This window comes from Elephas maximus, chromosome 1, assembly GCF_024166365.1.
Source record: "Elephas maximus indicus isolate mEleMax1 chromosome 1, mEleMax1 primary haplotype, whole genome shotgun sequence".
Lineage (NCBI taxonomy): Eukaryota > Metazoa > Chordata > Mammalia > Proboscidea > Elephantidae > Elephas > Elephas maximus.
In genome coordinates, this window is record NC_064819.1 from 215334487 (window position 1) to 215355732 (window position 21246).

The 21246-nt window shown below is 38.6% G+C and overlaps 1 protein-coding gene across 11 annotated transcripts in view; it reads left to right on the forward strand.

Annotated features, from left to right (window-relative positions):
- UTRN (utrophin) overlaps window positions 1-21246 on the forward strand; it is a 610574-nt gene that overhangs the window by 465565 nt on the left and 123763 nt on the right. For all 11 annotated transcript variants that reach the window (XM_049902936.1, XM_049902887.1, XM_049902897.1 and 8 more), the window contains 2 exons: window positions 2299-2428; window positions 20664-20932. In XM_049902936.1, coding sequence (XP_049758893.1) covers window positions 2299-2428; window positions 20664-20932 — 399 coding nt within the window. The remainder of the gene's footprint in view (window positions 1-2298; window positions 2429-20663; window positions 20933-21246) is intronic.

Here is a 21246-nt window from a genome sequence, read left to right on the forward strand (position 1 = left end):
AATAGTTCTATTACCATACCCACTCTTTTTCTCTGCTGTCTTTTAAGCAACCTGATTTCTCATATCATTCCTTTACATTTCCAGATGGTTTTCAAGTAAACCCAAGAAGTATTTTGATTCCTCTGGAGCTTCTCGTTCTAACAACAACTATCTAAGTCAGAAGAAGAATTGGCTCACAACCTATAAATGCATATATGTATTTCTAGATTAGAAATGTGTTTCCCCATTTTTTTTGGTGTGTATCTGCTATTTCCATATATCAAAAGTTTTAAATGTCAGAAAATAATTTTATTTTCCCGGAATTTCTTCTAAAGTTGTTGTTTCTTTTTTTCATTTCTTTTTGGTGAAAATGTACACAGAAGAATCTGCTCCCATTCCACAGTGTCTAGACATAATGATCAATGATGATTACATGCTTCACATTTTGTCAGCATTCCCATTATTTCTGCTCTAGTTGTTATGCTTCTATTAACTTACACTCCCTGACCCCCAAAAGCTGATTTTTTAAAATAGATGTGGTAGGAGTTTTGTTGCTTTTCGCCTCAACATAGTCATTTCATGATCATGGGTAATAACCGATCTGGGAATTTTGCTGACTTGTGCTTGTCTTTGGTTATATAGATGGTTGCAAGGACACATAAACGTATCTAGATTTTAGAGACAGTTTTATTTCATCCCATACCCTATACTTTATCACTGTATATCAATTGTGGATTGGTGTTATTTTGTTCACTTTTATTCTTTTAATTTAAATTTTTCTCAAACTAATAATTGTACTTAGTTCGTAAGTCAAACCTTTTTATAATGCTTGTCACACACACACACACACACACACACGCACACAAACAAACCAACATTTACTCTCTCACTACTCCTTGCCAGCCCCTTTCCCCTCTCACCATCCGTAATGGTCTCTTTCAGCTTCATTACCAGTGTTTTATTGTGTTTAGCACCATAAAACCAAAAAACCAGTCGCTGTCGAATTGACTCAGAGTTATGGCAACTCCATGTATATCACAGTAGAACTGTGCTCCCTCCATAAGGTTTTCAGTGGCTGATTTTTCAGAAGTAGATTGCCAGGTCTTCTGGGTAGACTTGAACCTCTAACCTTGGATTAGCAGCTGAGCATGTTAACCGTTTACCTGTCTGTTTTTACTTAACACGATTATTCTTGTATTTCTAGATTTTTAAAATTTTTACTTATTATCTACTATTGGGAATGAGAATTTAGCCAGCAAATACTCTATCATCCCAACGTAGTTGTGACAGATGCTATTAAAAAAAAAAGTTATATTTAGAAAAAAAGATTTTGTTGATTATAAAATGCTATAAGAGTGCATATTTATTTTAGAAAATAAAAGCTGAGTTTTCATAATACCTTGCTAGAGAACTGCACCAAAAGTAAAATATTGGAGTCAGTAGGTGTTTTATATGTATAATTTTAAGAGGCCAACAAAGTTAACGATTTTGATTTAGCTAAAGCATTAAAATAACACGTGAGAAAAGTCTTCATTTACTCTTGCAACAGTCACTGAATTTTTTTTTTTTTTCCTTTTTTTAACTCTGGTCAATTAGAGTCTTAATCACCAAAGATTTTATAGGGCAGGAGTGAAAGTTTAACCCTACTTAAAAGAACAAAAGTGCTAAAAAAAACACCGTTCTGAGGTTCATAGATTTGCATGAAAAACCTCACAAAGGACAAATAGTAATTGCCTCAGCATGAGAGATGGAACATATTTTAAGATAATTGGAGACTGTCTTTTATGTGTTCTCTTTGGTTTAGTTTTGATTTCACATACTTTAATTTGTTTCTATCTCTTAATTTTTTTTTTCCTTAATGTACTTTAAAGAATGTAAAACACTTCAGAGGATCTCATTATCACTTGTGAGATTGCCTTCTTCTGTACCATTGGATGTAATTTTTTTGTCAATCAATCTTAATAGAAAAAAAGTATCTTTGAACAGACTATTAAATTTAACAATCTCACAGTAGCGAAAACCCTAAAGTACATTTCATGTAAGTTCAAATACACTTTAATAACTTCCCTTACGTGAATATTTTAAAGCTATTTCTGTTTTCGTATTTAAGTTCTACAGAAATGATCTTTTTTTGCTTAGACTCATGTTTTTCATCATTCTAATCTGTAAAATTTACATTTTTTACTTACAGTCTAGTTTATATGCTGGTTGTTAGTCATTCCTTTGACAAGTGTGGTCAGAGGTGGTGTAATTGAAGATGTTCCATTATCTAGTGAACACTTTAGGTTACAAATTCAACTTTTGCTTCTCTTTTCAAAGGCACTGAGGCGTGAATTAAAGGAGAAAGAATATTCTGTGCTGAATGCTGTAGACCAAGCTCGAGTGTTCCTTGCTGATCAGCCAATTGAGGCCCCTGAAGAACCCAGAAGAAACTTACAATCAAAAACAGGTGAGACTGGTTTCTTTGGTATACCTTAAAAATCACGTTAGGAAACAAAAAGACACATTTCCTTACAGCATTTCAGGATCTGATATTTAAAATTGTTTTCTAAGTATTATTTTAACATACATGTTATTATTTAATAAGTATCTAGGTTCCTAAATTAAAAGAATGAAATTTCTATATACTTCAGTGCTGTTATTTTTAAAAGACATTAAGTACAGAAAAAATGGTTTATATAGAAAGCATAGTGTAACTACAATTTTTTTAAAAAATAAAAATGTACATTTCTTATTTTTAAACAAATTACATCATAAGTAATTGCAAGTAAAAGAATGGTATTAAAAATACAGTAGTAAAACTTAAAATATGTAAATATCTATAAAGATTTTTTTAAACTTCTCTTTTTTCAAGATCACTTTTTAAAGTAAGACATCAAAGTGCTTTTGTTTACAACCAAGCAGGATTTGTTCAATTTTAAAACAGCAACTAATAGCATTTATGTACTTTGGTTTAAAATGGAAACTTTAACTATCTTATTGGCAAATAGCCATATATCGCATAGTAAATTTAAGAGAAAATTTGCAGTGAATTTGGGGACCAACCTGTCTTTATTGTGATTTCTCACTGTTGAAAGTAAAATCTAATGCATTTTAAAAAATAAACATGCCATTCAAAAATGTTTCCATCATTCACTTCACATTGTTAAGCAGAACCAAAAGACTGCCCTGTGCTGTGTCTGGCAGTGCAATTCGTGAGCATTGATTACTTGTAAGGGAACTGCAGTTGGAAAATGCTTTCTCTGACTAGAACTGGAAATGGATCATATATTTGGACAGGTAGCCACTGTCTTACTCAGCCTTTTTCAGGGTAACTCTTCTCCAGTCTGGATATATTTCTCAGAGAGGCCATGAATTTCTTGAACTTTTTGAACCTAGTTTTATATGTGTATATGTGTGCAACACACACACACACACACACGCACACAGACACACTTAACTGCCTTTTACAGCATCTTGCCATTCATTGGTTTCTCTTCTGCTTGGGGTATCAGTTACCGTACTGAGATAGATATAGGAGAAAACCAAACCAAACTAAACCCATTGCCACTGAGTCTGTTCTGACTCGAAGCAACCCTATAGGACAAAGTAGAACTGCCTCAGTGGGGTTTCCAAGGCTGTAAATCTTTACGGAATCAGACTGCCACATCTCTCCTGCAGGCAAGCTGGTGGATTTGAACTGCTGACCTTTCAGTTGGCAGCCAAGTGCTTTACCACTGTGCCACCAGTGCTTCTTCAGATATAGGAAAAACAAAAACAAAACTCATTGCCACCCAGTCAATTGCAACTCACAGCAACCCTATAGGACAGGGTAGAACTGCCCCATAGGGTTTCCAAGAAGCAGCTGGTAGACTCAAACAGCTGACCTTTTGGTAAGCAGCCAAATGCTTAAACCACTGCACCACCAGGGCTCAGGAGCTCCATAAATGTTTGTTGACTCATTCAAAAAATTTGGGGTTTATTTTCATTTAATCCTAAAATCGGCGGTATATCTCTCTCCTATATCTGTGTGTCTTTTCAGTTACCTTACTGAGAAACTGTCATTGTTGAGTCTTCTACCTTTCATCACACCCACAGCCTGAAAATCACTCATAATTGTTATTTCTGTCTCTCTCTGTCTCTGTCTCTCTGTCACACACACACGCATACACACACACAACCACTGAATTCCAGAGTCTCAGAATCTTTGATATAGGCTTATGGAATAACTTTAGGCAGAGTTACTGCTGCTTTTGGTAGCCCCTGTCTCATTCATTGTTCTGTCCCCTGTGTGAAATACATAGTATATGTTCATAGACTGTCTCTTGTCCAGTTTAGATTATTTCTGGTGAACTAATGTTATCATAGAATCATATTCATGCCCTCCCTAGACCAAACACCTTCAGTGACTCCTTTGCCGTGGGGTTAACTTTACCTAAAGAATTTGGTTTTTGTCCTTGGTTCTTAAGAAATAATCTCTAAAACCGTGGGGCTTCCTCAGTGATTGAAGTGTGTTTGAGGAGGGTTCTAGACTACACCTAACCTAGCAAGTTGTGCTAATGAGGTGCCTCTTGGGTGGTGGTTGGCCAGACCAGAAAGACCACCTGTGATAGCAGCTGACTTCAGCTGATTCAATCAGTCATGCCTAGATAATGAGGCCCCAGTAAAGGCTGTGGACAGGGAAGCTTCATGGACTTTCTGGTTGGTGAAAGATAATGATGCACATTGAAGGGGTAGCATGTCCCATTTTTGAACATGGAAGCTTCATGCTGGGAACCCTCCCAGGTCTCACTTCATTTGCTTCCCTTTTGCCATAATAAAACTGCAGTCATAAGTATAGCACTTTCCATGAGTTCTGTGAGTTGTTCTACTGAGTTTTTGAACCCGAGGGAGTAGTGGAAGCCAGCAGGTCAGAAGTGCAGGGACTTGAGGACTCCCGAGGTTACAACTGGCATCCCGAGGGTATAGAGAGAACCCCCAGGTTTGTGGCCAGCAGGTCAGATGTAAGGAGGACCTGGGGACCCCCAAGCTTGCGGCTGGTGTCTGAGATCTTGGGCTGACTTGGCCGTCTGGGGGACTGTGTTCATTAACTTGTGAGATCTGATCTAACTCCAAGTGGTTAGGGTCAGAGGAAGAAGTACTGCATGTGCAGGTAGGAACAGAATTGGTTAGATTTGAATAGGAACTGAATTCCTTCAATTTAGTTGATGTCAGAGAAGTGGATTAGATTGCATTAATAGATTGTGTTGATTTGATTGACATCTGTACAGATTGCATACTGAAAAAATTCTTGACTTTAGCATGATGTTTAAATATCTTTGTAATCAAGCCCTCCTGATTTTTCAGCCTGCGTTCCTACTACCATTTTCAGGGAGACACTGGGTAGTGCACACTGTCATTGCTCTTAGCAGCCAACCAAAAGGTTGAAGTTTTGAGTCCAACCATGGGCACCTCTGAAGAAGGGCCTGGTCCTCTACTTTTAAAAAGCTACCCATTGAAAACTCTATGGAGCACAGCTCTACTCTGACAGACATGGTGTCATCATGAGTCTGAATCACCTTGGTGGCAACTGCTTTATAACCAAGCCATAATACCTATTTCAGTGAATGATCTTAGAACTGTCTTGTCATGGAAGTGCTACATTGTCTTCTGCCATCTTTTGAAATTTCATTGAATTTTAAGGCCTGCTTATGTCCTTAAGATATAAGAATGGATAAAAGCCTTAGAGATAACCTGGGCCAAACCTCCCATTTTACAGGTTACTAAACTGAGGTTCACAGGGAGGAAGTAACTTGCTTGCTTCCTTTTTGATACCTAAGTATTCTTCCTTCACATGCTAATTTGTTTTCAGATGTTAAATTTTCTTACTTGCCCTGAATTGAGGAATTTGATGATTTTGTATCCCATACAGTGTGTCATGCCTTGTATGTATCAGTTTGATGACAAATAAGTGACTGTATAAATGAGTCATATAAGAAATTATACTATCCTTTATTCTGACTTTACATATAATCTACTACAAGGAAATTTTAGTGATCTAGGTGATTAACAGTTACCCTCTCCTCAGTCAGATTTTGAAATAAAATGAACCCAAATTATAGAGAGTCCTTTGGAAGAGTTAAACTCACTGGAATTCACTTTTCCTCACCTGTCTTGAGTCCATAAAGCATGCCTCTAGGTGAGAAAAACTGCTATAATATAGAAATGGATGACTGGATTATGGATTTTTAGGATAAAATGGAAGTAAACACAAAATTTCTAGAATAAATCATCTACATTTATTGAGTTCCTCTTCAATATCCATAAACAAACTCCTGCCCTCCTGTGCCATCCTGAATCTATTCCTCCGGCAAGTCTTTGCATCTTGCTTTATGTAACTCAATGCTTCTAGTTACTCAGGCCAAAATCCTTGGGGCCACTATTGGGCCCTTTCATCTTTTATTGCCCAAATTCATTCCATTAGCAAATCCTGTTATCACTACGTTTAAGATATATCCAGAATATGATTAGTTATCATCACTTCCACCACAACCTCCCTGCACCAAGCTGCAAACAGTTCTCAGGTGGATTGTTGCAGGTGCCTTGCACTGATTTCTCTGTTCTGTACTTGCTCAGTCTCCTAAGGTGTTTCCAACGTGGCAGCCATAATGATCATTTTAAAATGGAAGTCGTATCGTGTCACTTTTCTGTTCCAAACTTCGCAGGACACCTCCTCTCATTCAGGAGGTCAGATCCTTATGATGGCTGAAGGCTCTGTACCATCCACACCCTTGTCTGACCTTGTCTCCTGTTGCTTTCCCTGACATTAACTCTGCTCCTGCCACACTGGCCTTTTGCTATTTCTTGCACATGCCAGCCATCTGTAGGCCATTGTACTTGCTCTTCCATCTGCCTGGAATGCTCTTCCTCCAGATACTGCATGGCACTTTTCCTCCCATCCTACAGGTCTTTATTCACATGTCATCTCTCAGGTAAGCATCCTCTCCCAGCATTCCCCACTCCCTGTCTTCTTTGTCTACCTTTCCAAGCCTTTATTATCCATCATGCTATATGTTTTACCTATGTATTTTACTTTGTTCCTTGTCCCATCAGAATGTAAGCCTCATGAAAATGAGATTTTGTTCATTTTCTTTACTGCTGTATTTTGTAACATCTAGAATACTTTCTGGTATATAAAAAAATATAGCAGGTATTTACTATGTAGTTGTTGAATGGCTGCATAGGCTGAGTGCCGTCAGGGTAAAGAAGTATAAGACACATACTCCTGAGAAGGTTTCCATTTAATTAGGGAAACAAAACTAGTGCATAGGGATGAGAAAAGCAAACAATATAAAACTATACATACTCAGCTAAGTTGTGTCATACGAATTCTAAGCTTTAGCATTCAAGGAGAGAAAGATTTTGAGTCAGGATAGAGAGCGTAGCTCCTAAGCTAGTCTTTGGGGTCTAAGTAGGGAGTGATTAGGTTCAGAGCAGAGGGATGACCAGGTAGAAGGACAGGACCATCAGCAGCAGCATCACCGTACTGAGGAGGGCAGCTGAGTGCTGGGGGAAGTCACTAGACAGCCTGGTTCGGGGGTCAAGGGCTTGTGCCTAGACAAGGGATGTGGAATGATGAGCTTGTATGTTCTGTAAGGTTCAAATGACAGAGGACCTGGAAAGTCAGACAACATTTCGACTTAATACAGCAAGAAAGAAGATGCTATTACAGTTTTGTTTTATTTTTTAAGCTTGAAAGTAAGAAGTTTGATTGCTTGTCTCACCTTGTCCAATTTAAAGTCTATCTTAAGCCTGCTTTTTTTGTCTCTTTGCTTCCTCAGTACTTTCTGAAGAATAGAGGAAACGTTTTTATGTTTAAACTTCTTTATAGCAGTAAAAGTTTTGATGTGTCACTAAAACATCATCTTGTTATAAATTCCCCCCAGTTCAAGACTTGAAAAAATAATGCTTCTCGAGTTCTTATTTTACTGTTATATTCAGGACATTTCTAAGCCCCATTTTCAAACGTTATATTTGGAATGCAAGAAAAATGTAATGCCAGTTTAAGGGTTTTTTTTAAGTATTAGTAATTTTCTTACTCTCTCGTTTCCTAATGTTGTTTTCTGCAACGCTGGCTGATTCTACCTGCTGTTAAAAATGTATGATAAGAAAATAGTCCTTAAGCTTTTATACTTTTGTTATCATGGTTTGCTTATAGCTGCTAACAGAAGCAGAGAGCATTTGAACATTTGTTATCTCGTGTGATGCTACTTAAAGTACTCAGGGCTGGAGGGGGTAGAGGAGGAGGCATAGTGTTATGATTCTTTCAGTTCTCTTTAGTGAGCATGTATGGAGGCTGCTAACCAAAGATCAGCAGTTCAAATTCACTCCATGGAAACCCTGTGGGGCAGTTCTGCTCTGTTCTATAGGGTCTCTATGGGTCGGAACTGACTCAATGGCGCCTAACAACAAATGTGTACTGTGCCACAAGAACATACCAAAATAGATCCATTTTTCAACTTTTAAGTAACTATTCCAGAAATTACATCTCTCTGTATTTTTCTCTCTAATGCCTTTTTTCTCCCAGCTCCTTTTTTCCTTTTCTCCTCTAATTATCATTTAATGTCGTATGCATTTTTAAAAATATTTTTAAACCAGTACTAATATTACTACCCTATTTTAGACCCTTACAATCTTTTATTAGGACCATTTCAGTACTTTCTTAATTGGCATCCCTGCATCAGTATAGACAAGAGAATGATACATCTGAAGCACAAAACTGGTATTAGCTCCCCTGGTTTAAAACCTGCTAGTACCCTGGAATGGAATTGAAGCTCCTTCACCTGGCATAGAAGATACACAATGAATTGTCCTCAACTCTCCAGTCCAGCAACAGCTCATGCCACTGTCTGCTCCAAACTCGCTGTGCATTCCGACGCTGAACTTTGCGTGATGTTCTGCAGGTAGTGCGTGTCCTTTTTCCGCCTGTAGGTCCTTCTTATCTGATTTCCAGCTCGTGCCTCATTTACCTGTCACCTCCTGCTCATCCTTTCAGACTCAGCTCAGGCTTTGCATCTTCCTGGAGGCTTTCCCTTCCCTTTCCGAGCTCTCCTCCATGCTTTCCTGGCACCCTGTGTACCTCTCTCACTGTGTACCATTACATGTGTCTCAACTTCAGCCCTTCCTTCTTCTTAGTGACCTCTCTCATTTAGTGAGAATGTAAAAGAGAGTGAAAAATGATCTGAGCAGCCGGAGGAGATATTATATAGAAAATACAGTGAAGACCCTAACTCTTAGGAAAGCCACTCAGGTGATCTCTCAGAGGTATCCACTCTTATTCTAGACACTGTTGTAACTCATTTCACTTCTTTTCCAGGGAGTTATGGGTAAGTAGTAAAACAGAAGTGACATGGCAGGCAAAAGGCTGATGGTCAGAAATGACTTTGGGAACCTGACAGCACGGAGGAGCAAGAAAATTGTAAAAAGGAGATGGAATTAAAAAATAAAACATAGTTGTCTTTGGGGCTTTCTACAATAGAAGAAAAGCTGAAGCCGTGAATTATGGTTGATTTCTTTTTGAAGACAGTATAAATCACTTTAGAAATGGCAGAATTTATACTACATTTTAGTAAATTTCTGTCCAAAATGGTAACCATAAAGAAACAGGGCTAAAGCGGTGAACTGTAGCTGTCTGGAAAACTCAGCTATGCAGAATGACATGTTCTGCTTGTAAATGGTTTTTAAATAAATATAATTTTAACTGAGCTGCAATTATGTGAATAATTGTAGAAATTTCTAAAGATTCACAACGTTGTTAATAGTCCCCTTGTCCTGTTTGATCAATAAGGAAATACTTAATTTCATTTTTTTATCATTTCAATATATAATTTTTCCTTTTAAAGCAGTTAAATTTTTCATTTTTTTTTTTTAATCATTTAGATTGTAAATCACTCATCATTTCTATTGGCCTTCAAACCACTTCCATATTGATTTTACTAACTATCCCATGAGCTGAGCAGAGCGCTCTCTCCCTCTCTCTCTCTCCCCCGCCCCCCTTTCTCTCCCTCCCGCCTCCCCTTGGCCAATGACGTCCCAGCTCCTCCTTTACCTTTTAACCCTGCACACATTTCCTGGTTTTACCCTTGGGCTCTGTCTTAGTCATCTAGTGCTGCTATAACAGAAATACCGCAAGTAGGTGTCTTTAACAAAGAGAAATTTATTTTCTCACAGTCTAGTAGGCTAGAAGTCCAAATTCAGGGCATCAGCTCCAGGAGAAGGCTTTCTCTGTTGGCTCTGGAGGAATGTCCTTGTCATCAGTTTTCCCCTGGACTAGGAGCTTCTCCGTCAGGAACCCCAGGTCCAAAGGACGTGCCCTGCACCTGGTACTGCTTTCTTGGTGCTATGAGGTCCTTACTCTCCGCTTGCTTCCCTTTCCTTTTGTGCCTTATAACAGGTGGTGCAGGCCACTCTCCAGGGAAACTCCCTTTAGGTTGGTTCAGGGAGGTGAACTTAGTAAGGGTGTTAAAATCCCACCCTAATTGTCTTTAACATAAAATTACAATCACAAAATGAAGGGCAACCATGCAATACTGACACGTATTTTTTGGGAACACAATTCAATCCATGATAGGCTCCCACCTCCCCCTGCCATTCTCAGCCTCAGATTTGTATCTCTGTGAAAACCACAGTGCTGCATAATGATGGTGGATACAGAGATCTTGGGGGCGTCACAGCCATGGGCAGCCTTAGCTGAAGGTAGCTGTTCTCCTCGTCTGCTTGTACCCGCATATCTCTCTGGAGGTGATCAGGGAATACGTGTGCCCTCTTACCTGTCCAGTCCCTTCAGTTCAAGTTAAAAGTCTAATTTCCACAGGGGAGCTCTCTATCCCTCCACACCACATACTGATATAGGCAAGTGTGAGCACACACCACACACATGTGTTTCATTATTTGAGGTTATCTATCAATCACAGAATCAAACTGCTAGCAATTTTTTAGGATATTTCACCTGCAAAAATATATAGAAAATGATACAAGTCATTGTTCATGTGGGTATAGAAAACTCATCCTCTGCTCAGTTTTTGATTTTTTTAAATAAAAAAGACCACATTATTTTGTTCAAAAATTTCCCCCTTGGAGTTTTCTTTAAAAATCATCCCAGTCAAGGCATTACTGTTATTGCAGTTTCTATGCTATCCAGGCCGTCCCTCTTCACTGTTTCAGCCTAGTGCAGTGGATTTTGTCTGATCTGAATGATATTTCATTAGTGGTCATAGACAAAAAGAAAAAGCTCTTTGGTGTGTTCATGCATTCATTCCTTAAATGGCTGTGTATTAGTGTACCTGTGACTGTAGTTAGGTGCCATTGAGTCAATTCTGACTCGTAGTGACACCCTGTGACAGAGTAGAACTGCCCCATTGGGTATCCTAGGCTGAAATCTTTACGGGAGTGATCAACAGGTCTTTTCTCCTGTGGAGCCGCTGCCTGGGTTTGAACCACCAACCTCTTTCTTAGCCACTGAACGTTTAACCATTGCTGTACCAGGGCTTCTGTGATTAATGGTTAATAAAGCTGTTTTTCAGATAAAAAAATATGTATCAGGATTAATATTTTTCCTTTTTTGGTCCTTTGACAGCTGGCAATATGTATTTGATATTTTAACCCAAGGGTAAATTATTAAATGTTAATTAAATTAATTAATGATTAAATGTTTCAGAATATTTTGTCAGTCTGTTTTATGCCAGTATTAGCACACTTGTGCAAATAAAATTTAATGATTATTAATTAAATGAAGATGTGAAATTATAATACAGTTTAATAGAAGATGCTTTTATATTGGTTCTCAGTGTAACTAAGGTTACCACATTATTTCTTTGCATTTAGTAAAATGAGACCAAATTCCGTATTACCTGAGTAATTAGGCTAGTAAAACTGATGGAGGTTTCATTAGGGCTTTTTCTTTTTTCTAATAACAGCTTTATTCATTAGAACACTACTTATTGTAAATGACAACACCTAACTTCCATAAGCATAGGCACAAGGGGAAATTTATTGGCCTCCATAACCAAACCACGGTAAGGACAGGGACACAGCTGGCTGCAGGGATTGGAATACCACCCAGGAGGCTTTTCTCCATTTCTTCTTCTCTGCCTCTCTCAACCTGCTGGCTTCATTTTCTAAGCATTCCTCTGACCTTACATTTCACAGTTTCATGCAGTGAGGGGTAACCCTTTTTAAGATCCAGAACAGTCCAAGAGAGAAGTTCTAATTGAGTCAGCTTGAGTAATGTGGGGCTCAGGATCTGCTGGAATTAGCAGCCTCCTTTTTTTTTTTTTTTAATAAATATAAGGGTTTCTGAGGTGTGGCTGGGGGGATTCGAACTGCTGACCTTTTGGTTAGCAGCCATAGCTCTTAACCACTGCACCACCAGGACTCCGCAGTGGTAAATGTAGGGAGAGTCGATTGCCAAACAGAAAGGGGGACATGAGAAATGTTAGTAGATAAACATAGCTGTTCACAGCACTCACATCGATGGGGTACTTACAATGTGTTGGGCACTGTGCCAAGCACCTCACAAGCTTGTTTCATTTAATTCCCATAATAACCTTTGGAGGTGTGAGCATGTTACCACTCCATATGACAGAAGAGAAGAGTGAGACTGAGAGTCTTAGAAGCATGCTGGGACTACCATGTAACAGCAAAAACACAAATTCAGTTTATGTCACTGAACTGATACTCTTAACCATCATAGTTTATCCTAACTGCCCCGGTCATCACAGACACTTCTAGGTATTCAATAAGCTTTTATTTTCTATATTCTTCTACTTTAAAAAAAAAATTCATACAATAATTAAATATGTTTATAAATCTTTGCTTTTCCCTTCACTGCTGTTTTGTTTTGTTTTGTTTTTTTCCTTACTGAAATACCAGGCTGCTTAGTAGAATGGTATGCCACTTCACTGATTCCCTAGCACCCAGGGGGAAAGTGTTTAGGCAACATTAGACTTTGTCTTTTTAATTTTCATATGAAAATTTGAAGCATAAGTAATTGCTTTCAGGCCTATAGACCAAGGTCATAATTTAATTAGCTTCTCAAGTCTAAATTAGATTAGTAAAGTTGTAATGCGTGAAAAAGCACAGAGAAATATAATGTTACTTTCTTTTCTAGTGTTCTTAACCACTGAGCAACAATATGGTCCTTCCCAAATTAAAGTCCTATAGAATATGTACCCATGTGATGAAACCTAATCTTCGGGTTTCTGAAAATGTAATGAGTCTGCTGAGTAGACCCATTAACTGGGTAAAATTTTCAGCAACCTTTTTTCGTGCTGATGCATACCATAGTGGGGAAATCCCATCTCAGTAAACAGATCAACATTCTTAACAAAGAATTACATGATAACAAAGGTTAGTTTGATGGACACAACATTTTAAATTAATTGTTCTCCATCTGTTGTGCTCTCTGATCATTGTTATAGCCATCCATAAATAACATTGCCTCATAAAAAAGATGGCAATAATTTACATGTATGTATTTTATTGTAGTCAACATCTGGGGTGTTACTTCCTGATTTAAACATAAAGGATAGAAGGATATTAAACTTTTAATGTTGTGATGTACTTTTTTGTTGTTGTCGTTGTCCCTCAGAACAAAGCAGGAATCTTCAACAGTCGATTAGGGATTTTGCCTTTTTAAAAAAATGTAATCCTAGAGAAGGCATAAATCCTTTTCATTTAGACTCCTGTATTATTTTGACAATAAATAAACATGAGACTCACCTAAATTCTTTTATAAGAATGACTAAATTTATATAAAAAGCTCCTGACTTATTTCTTTTCTTGATCAATTACTACCAATAGACCAGTTGCCATCAAGTCTGTTCTGACTCATGTTGACCCCATGTGTGTCAGAGTAGAACCGTACTCCATGGGGGTTGCAATGGCTGCTTTTTCTGAAGTAGACCACCAGGCCTTTTGTCTGAGGTAACTCTGGGTGGACTCAAACCTCCAACCTTTTGGTTAGTAACCAAGTGCAGCAAACTTTTATACTACCAGGACTTTGTGATCAATGATTAGCTTCTGTGTTTGGTAGGGAAGCAGCCTGGGGAGAGATGGGCCATAGTGTGGTAAGAATTGAAAGACTTTGATCCTAAGACTCCTGTCCTTTGGTTCTTTAAGGACAAAGTGGAGGGTTTTTTTGTTGTTGTTGTTGTTAAATTTATACAGAGCTTCAGTCATTCATTTGACGAGTATTTATTGAGTGCCTACCATGTGCCAGGTGGTGCTCTAGATACTTAGGATACTTCAGTGAACAAAACAGACATCTTTGCCTTCCTAGAACTTCCATTCCCAGCTTCAATTCTCCCTTCTCGATACCTTCCCCCCCACAACCCCTTGTGACCTATGTGCTGCCAGCTGGCACACATAACTGACTTGAGCAGGTCACAGAGCTTCCTGTAGTGTGAGGGAATTTAGGGAATATTTAGTTACAGAAAATTGGATCTCAGGTTGCTTTGCTGGGCCCTGGTTGTCTGTCCACAGCCCTGGGCCTCTCTGTTGTTCTTGTTCCTTTCCTTGGAGGATGATCTTCATACCAGTCTGCCCCTGCTTCTTCCTCAGCTCGGCATTGGGTTTAATTATGCTGGCCAACTTTATGGGAAGATAAAACTCAAAAGTGTTTAAACTCTGGTTCTACCTTCATTGACTTCTGGTCAGAAGTGCCATTTCCTTCTTCCACAGTGTGTTCTGAATTCCTATTTCCTCTCCATTTTTTCCTCTCTTAATACCTTACTTTTGGCTATTTGTAAAAGATAGGTCCTTATTCTCTTTACTTTGAAGTTTGTTCTTGATTTTCCTAGTATGTATATATTCTCTGTGCCCACTCCCTTTATCTTAAGTATTGAGAATTCCCCCAGCAACCTGGATGAATTCATATCATCATCATAGCCCTACTGAAGGATTTAGGCTACACATTAGTAGGTTAATCAACTCTGAGTAGCCTCTTGCCATTATCTTCCTTATAATTTATTAGATGAACATAATCAGAACCATTGCAGTAATCAGCTGGCGGCACTTGGTGATGTACTTGTAATCTGGTTCTTAATGAATTATTGTTACCAAGCGTCCTACAGAATAGGAAATGGGCAGCCTCCTCTTAAACACTGAACATTTCAGAAAGATTAAATTCATCTTAATCATTTAATAAGAATATTTGGGAAGAATGTATTTTCCATTATTTTTATCAGAAGATGCTTTGGTCCTGAAGTTGTTAGAGAGTACATGTGAGAAAGAGAGGGGAACGAGGAGAAGAGACAGAGAAGAGGGGAGGAGGGTCAAGTTGAGTCAAATCCAATGGAATCATGTCTCTGGAGGTATGGGGCCCTGTTGTTTTTTTCCCTTGAATTCTTACTAGCTAGTCAACTTAGACTGCATATGTGAAAATCTCTTAAAAAAAAAAAAAGGTTGCCTTCAAGTCGGTTCCAACTTACGGCAACCCCATCAGTATCAGAGTAGAGTTGTGCTCCATAGAGTTTTCAGTGGCTGATTTTTTGGAAGTAGATTGCTGGGCCTTTCCTCTGAGGCATCCCTGGGTGGACTCAACCTCCACCCTTTCAGTGAGCATTCAAACACATTAACTGTTTACACCACCTAGGGACTGCATGTGAAAAATCTCTGGAGATGTCTAAATCTCTCCAACTTAATAGTAAAATGATAAAAGGAATGAATCTTTGTTGAGGGCCAGCTCTGTGCCAGGCATGAGGCAGCAGCTTTTCAGATACTAACTGAGATTCAAAGAAATAAAGAGTGTATCTGTGATTACATAACTAGTTAGTACTGGAACTAACATATGATCTCCTAATCTTTCCATGCACCGAACTGCCCAGGAGTGAAAATGTTACTCTGGAGAATTTGTTTCTGTGTTTTTTGGTCTTGATAGTTCTTTTCATCTCTTAGTGAAATACTGCAATAGGATTATAAATACATGCCCCAAAAAGGCATTGTGAATAAGGTATTTATGTTACAATACTTGAAGTGACTCTATATAAAGTTTATTCTTCCCTTTCATGTTGTCTTAGTTGTCTAGTGCTGCTGTAACAAAAACCACAAGTGGATGGCTTCAACAAACAGAAGCTGATTCTCTTACAGTCTAGTCTAGAAGTCTAAATTCAGGGCATCAGCTCCAGGGGAAGGCTTTCTGTCTTTTTTGGCTCTGGAGGAAGGTCCTTGTCATCAATCTTCCCCTGGTCTAGGAGCTTTTCAGCTCAGGGATCCTGAGTCCAAAGGATGCATGCTCCTGGCTTTGCTTTCTTGGTGGTATGAGGTCTCCCTCCTCTCTGCTTGCTTTTGTCTTTTATGTCTCGATAGAGATTGACTTAAGATACAAGCTAATCTTATATTCCTGCCTCATTAACATAACTGCTTCTAATCCTGCCTTATTAACATCATAGAGGTAGGATTTACAACATATAAAAACATCATAGAGGTAGGATTTACAACATATAGGAAAATCATATCAGTTCACGAAAAGGTGGACAATCACACAATACTGGGAACCGTGGCCTAGCCAAATTGACACTTTCTGGGGGACACAGCTCAATCCATGACACATGTTAGGAGGTATCAGTGCTTTATACAGGTATGGGAAGAAGGAGGGTGAGTGGGAAATAAGTGGAAATAATTCCACTTAAAGTTATGAAGTTTAATATTCTTGGGAAAATGTAAAGCTAAAAGTTTCACTCAGTGAAGTAATCATTGAGGCTGTGCCAGTTGCTAGGCTGGGTACTGCCGCACAAGACGGACAGAAGTGAAACATACGTGCCGTAAGGCTTTAGAATCCAAGAGCAGAAGTCATGATGGAGGTTATAACTGTCAGTACCCTAATTGAGAAATAAAATACAATCGATACAGGAAATTTTTATTGAAAACATCACTGGGCTGATTCTAATAAATTTTCATTGTTATTTCATGGATGAAGCATACCTCAGTTGTTTTGTGTAAGTACATACACAGAAAATGACCTTTCTTTTTTTTTTTTTTGCCTCTGCTGTTAAGATTTCTTTTTTTGATACATGGTGGCTTTGCCTTTTTTATACAGTTGAACGTTAGAGGTATAATGGGCCCTTGAGGGTGGAATGTTTTCCTGGCCTGAGAAAACACAATTCCTGCGTGACAAAACTGGGACAGGCTGGCCATTTAGCTTGTCTTAGGAGTAAAGGGCAAGATGGGAACAGGATAGATTCTAAATCAGAATCTCTGCTCCTGGTCCAGCTTTGTTTTTCCCACCTGGATTCAAGTGAACCATATGATAGTGACATAATGGGGGAGCATGGCCTCAGTGCTGTGCAATTAATTCTCCCACCTCCCTAAAAGATAACACTTTCTTCCTTAAATATCTTTGTAACACAATAAGGACATTGCTATTCATTATAAAAAATAAAATATAATTCTAACGTTAAATTTTGGCCAATTAAATGGGGTGACCTAGAGGGAAAAGGTGAGAGTGAAACAGAGCAATCTGCCCAAAATTCACAAGAAGCATGCACACCCCCCCCCCCCCCCACACACACTCACACACTCATACCCACTAGGCACTAGGAAAGTAGCATAGGAAAAATGCTCTCAGAGTTGTCAGTAAATTTATTTGGTTTTACCCTTGTTTCCTCTGTCTCTAGGATTAACTTCTATTACTGCCCTTTCACATGCAAATTAGATTACCTTCATCCCTACCTTTATTTCCCCTCTGGCAGTCAATAGTGAGTGGGTCTGCTGTGAGTGAAATTGATACAACAGCCCACTGGGGTGGAAACATTCTGTGAGCTTCGACCCAGTTGACCTAAGAAATCAATTTGTATGCCAACAGGCTCAAGATGCTCCATTCTTTCAACGCATTACAGTCACCTGGGGAGCTCTTCAAATATGTCCATAATGGAGCCCTGGTAGCACAGTGGTTAGTTAGTTGCATAGCCGCTAACCAAAATGTCGTCAGTTTGAACCCACCAGCTGCTCCTTGGAAACTATGGGGCAGTTCTACTTTGTCCTATAGGGTCGCTAGGAGTTGGAATCCACTCAGTGGCAATGGGTTAGTCTCACTCTTGGCCAACTAAATCAGAATCCTTTCAGGTGGAGCTTAAGTATTTAAAAAAAAAGCCTTCTGGGCAGCTTTTAATAGGTCACCAGGGTTAATAGTGATTGGTAAAGAAGATTTCCCACTCTTGCATGAGGGTCTTAGAACTTGCCACAAAATATCTATTCAGAAAATTCAAAGGAAAATTTGCCCTTTAAAGTTCAGATTATGAGAAGATAAAAAAAAAAGTAATCATTTCCCTTTATTGCGTTCATCCAATGTGCCCTTTTGCTCTTTTAATTTGTTTTTCTATTTTCTTACCCCAAATTGTTGCAACTTGGTATTTCACATGTTGCACCTTTTCTCTGTTCTTGGCTAAAGATGTACATTAAACCAAGATTGTTGCTGTAGTAGGAGGCATTTTTATTCTGACTCCATGATTAGTTAATATGTTTCCTTCCTGGCAAACAGATGGTGAATTGAACATAGAGCCTTTCTTCTGAGTAGCTGCTCAAGTGGAGATTATATAATAAATACTACAAAAGCACTGCTCAATCAAAAGATTTTACATTAAAGGAAGACCAAAAAAAGTCACAACCAATGTACAGTGTTTTGTCACAGGACAAAGAAGCTGTGTGTCTCTCTGCCAGATTATTTAATGCCTGACTCATAAAAGAGTTTTTACTATATCTGAGGAAAGTCATTGTAATTAACTTGTCTGTTCTGAAATTGGTACTTTTTTTTTTCAAACAATAGTGAGTGAAACATGAGTGCTTAAAATAAATCTTTAAAAGCCAGGTGACTTATTAACAGATTTAGGTGTCACCGTCAAAAACTTATCAAGGCTATCTCTCACAAGACTAAGAAGAATCTGACACATAGCAAGTATCATAAATATCTTGAAGGCGTATGGATTTAAATAAGGTTTGCATTTCTGATGACATACCTTTCCATGGAAAGTTTTTTTTTGCAGGAACCTTGGGATCCTGACATGTTCCAGGTGCCTTGAAAGCCTTGATGTTTGGGGACTTTTCTCCAGGTCTCTTGGCTTCCTTCCCTGACTGTTGTGCCGGACTGCATCTCAGTTTAGAGATTGCTTGAAGCTGGCTGCCTAATTAACTTATTTTCTGTATTTATCTTTTACTGGTGTATTTGGTCTCACTACCAGTCATGATGCTGTCTCTTCTTTTAATCAAGTCAGTTGCCAAGGGATTACTCAAGTTTCTCTATAGCCTCACAGCGCTTCAACAGTGCAACTCTGAGCTCTGCAGTTGTTGAACTCTTCCTAGTCTATTTGGTTTTCAGAGATTTACTGAAGTTAAGCTGCTTTGAAGTCTGAATATTGATGTCTAGAATTTTTTGGAAATTAAGGTGGAGAAAGATATTATGTGTTCTGTCCCCTTTAGCTTGACTTTTAAATAATATGTAAATAAAAATATGTTGAATTTTTGACATTGATTATGGAAGTTATATAGGGTCGCTATGAGTTGGAATCGATGGCACTGGGTTTGGTTTCGTATGGAAGTTCATCTTTTTTAAGGAATGACTTGGAACATTTTGAGGGTAAGTGAAAATAGCTAATGTCATTCACACCAAAAAATGGGGTGTTATCACAAAATATGTGTTTCTGTCTTGATGTACAGTTTACCTTGGTTGTACATCTCTGACTTGCTTCTTTGTTTTCAGTGGACATGCAGAACAAAACCAAGAAATGTGTTAGATAGGAAAGAAAGCATCCTCAGGGTAGAGGGTAGTGGGGTCCTGGGAGTGGATCGTGGTTCAGGGAATCTACCTGATCTGCTTTGAGTGTCTGCTGTGTGTGCATCACACTTCTCTGGCTTTGTCTGCTGGCCTGCCTCTCTATATGTTTCTGACTCTTCACTTTGAGCTTGACTTGGATTCCCACCTGCGTCCTTTGTTCCCTTCCGACACTTATCATCCTATTCTTATCCTGTGACCCTGCCTTGAGTTATGCCTGCCTTTTCTAAGTCTAACTTTATTTCAGAGGCACTGGAAGCCCTCTTGTTCTACTCCACATTTAGAACGGTTCTTGAAATCTTGCTATCATCCTGTCAAAATGTTTGTGGATGTGTTACACTTCCAGGGCTGCAGAAAATACCCTTCATTCAAAATGAACTGCCAAACAGATTCAGACATGACAAAGTATCCAAGATAGGTTGTTTGCCTTCAGTTATATTTTTAGGATTAGAAAAAGGATAATAAGATAAATTAATCTTTTCTGAGGCTTTTTCTTCATACCTCATAGCTATTCTCAAATAATTATCCTTTCTATTTCTCTTGAGGACAATGAAATGAAAAACTATGTTTGGATTTTAATAACTAAATTTATGTTAAAGAAAAATGGTTCTGTGTCTTGAGTTATCTTGTTATATATGTTTCAGGGTTTACAAATACATTAAAATTAAAAAGTCACCAACAACTCAGAGCCGCTTACTAATCTAAGCAGCTATTTTCTTCTCCTCCTAGGTATACATCTAAGTGTAGCAGGGAGTTAATGGTAAGGATTTTGTCTTACCCTGGCTGGTGTAACCCTGTACCGTGTACCCTGGTAGTAACCTTTCACTTGGTGGTGTTCCCACTTGGCTATAAAGAGTAGAGAGTTCCTGAGGCATCCAAACTAGTCTTTTTTTTTTTATCACAGAATTGACCCCTGAGGAGAGAGCCCAAAAGATTGCCAAAGCCATGCGCAAACAGTCTTCTGAAGTCAAAGAGAAGTGGGAAAGTCTAAATGCTGTTACTAGCAATTGGCAAAAGCAAGTAGACAAGGCGTTGGAGAAGCTGCGAGACCTACAGGGTGCTATGGACGACCTGGATGCAGACATGAAGGAGGCGGAGGCGGTACGGAACGGCTGGAAGCCTGTGGGAGACTTACTGATCGATTCACTGCAGGATCACATTGAAAAAACCATGGTCAGCATCACTGCCTTTGATAAAGGATTTCCAAACAATGTTTTCTTGTTAAATATTGCACAAATCATGAAAGCTACATATGTAAGTTGTTGTAAGAGATTATTATAAGGCCAATACCCTTGCAACATCCACCCAAGTCAGGATAGAACTTTTTCTGGCACAAAAGAGGCTTTCACATGTCCCTTACCATGGTAACCACCTCCCAAAATAACCACCAATGGGACTTTTGCAATAATTTACTTTCATTTTTTCGTTATACTTTTACTCACTCAACTGTGCATCCCTAAATAATAATATTGTTTTACCTGCCTTTT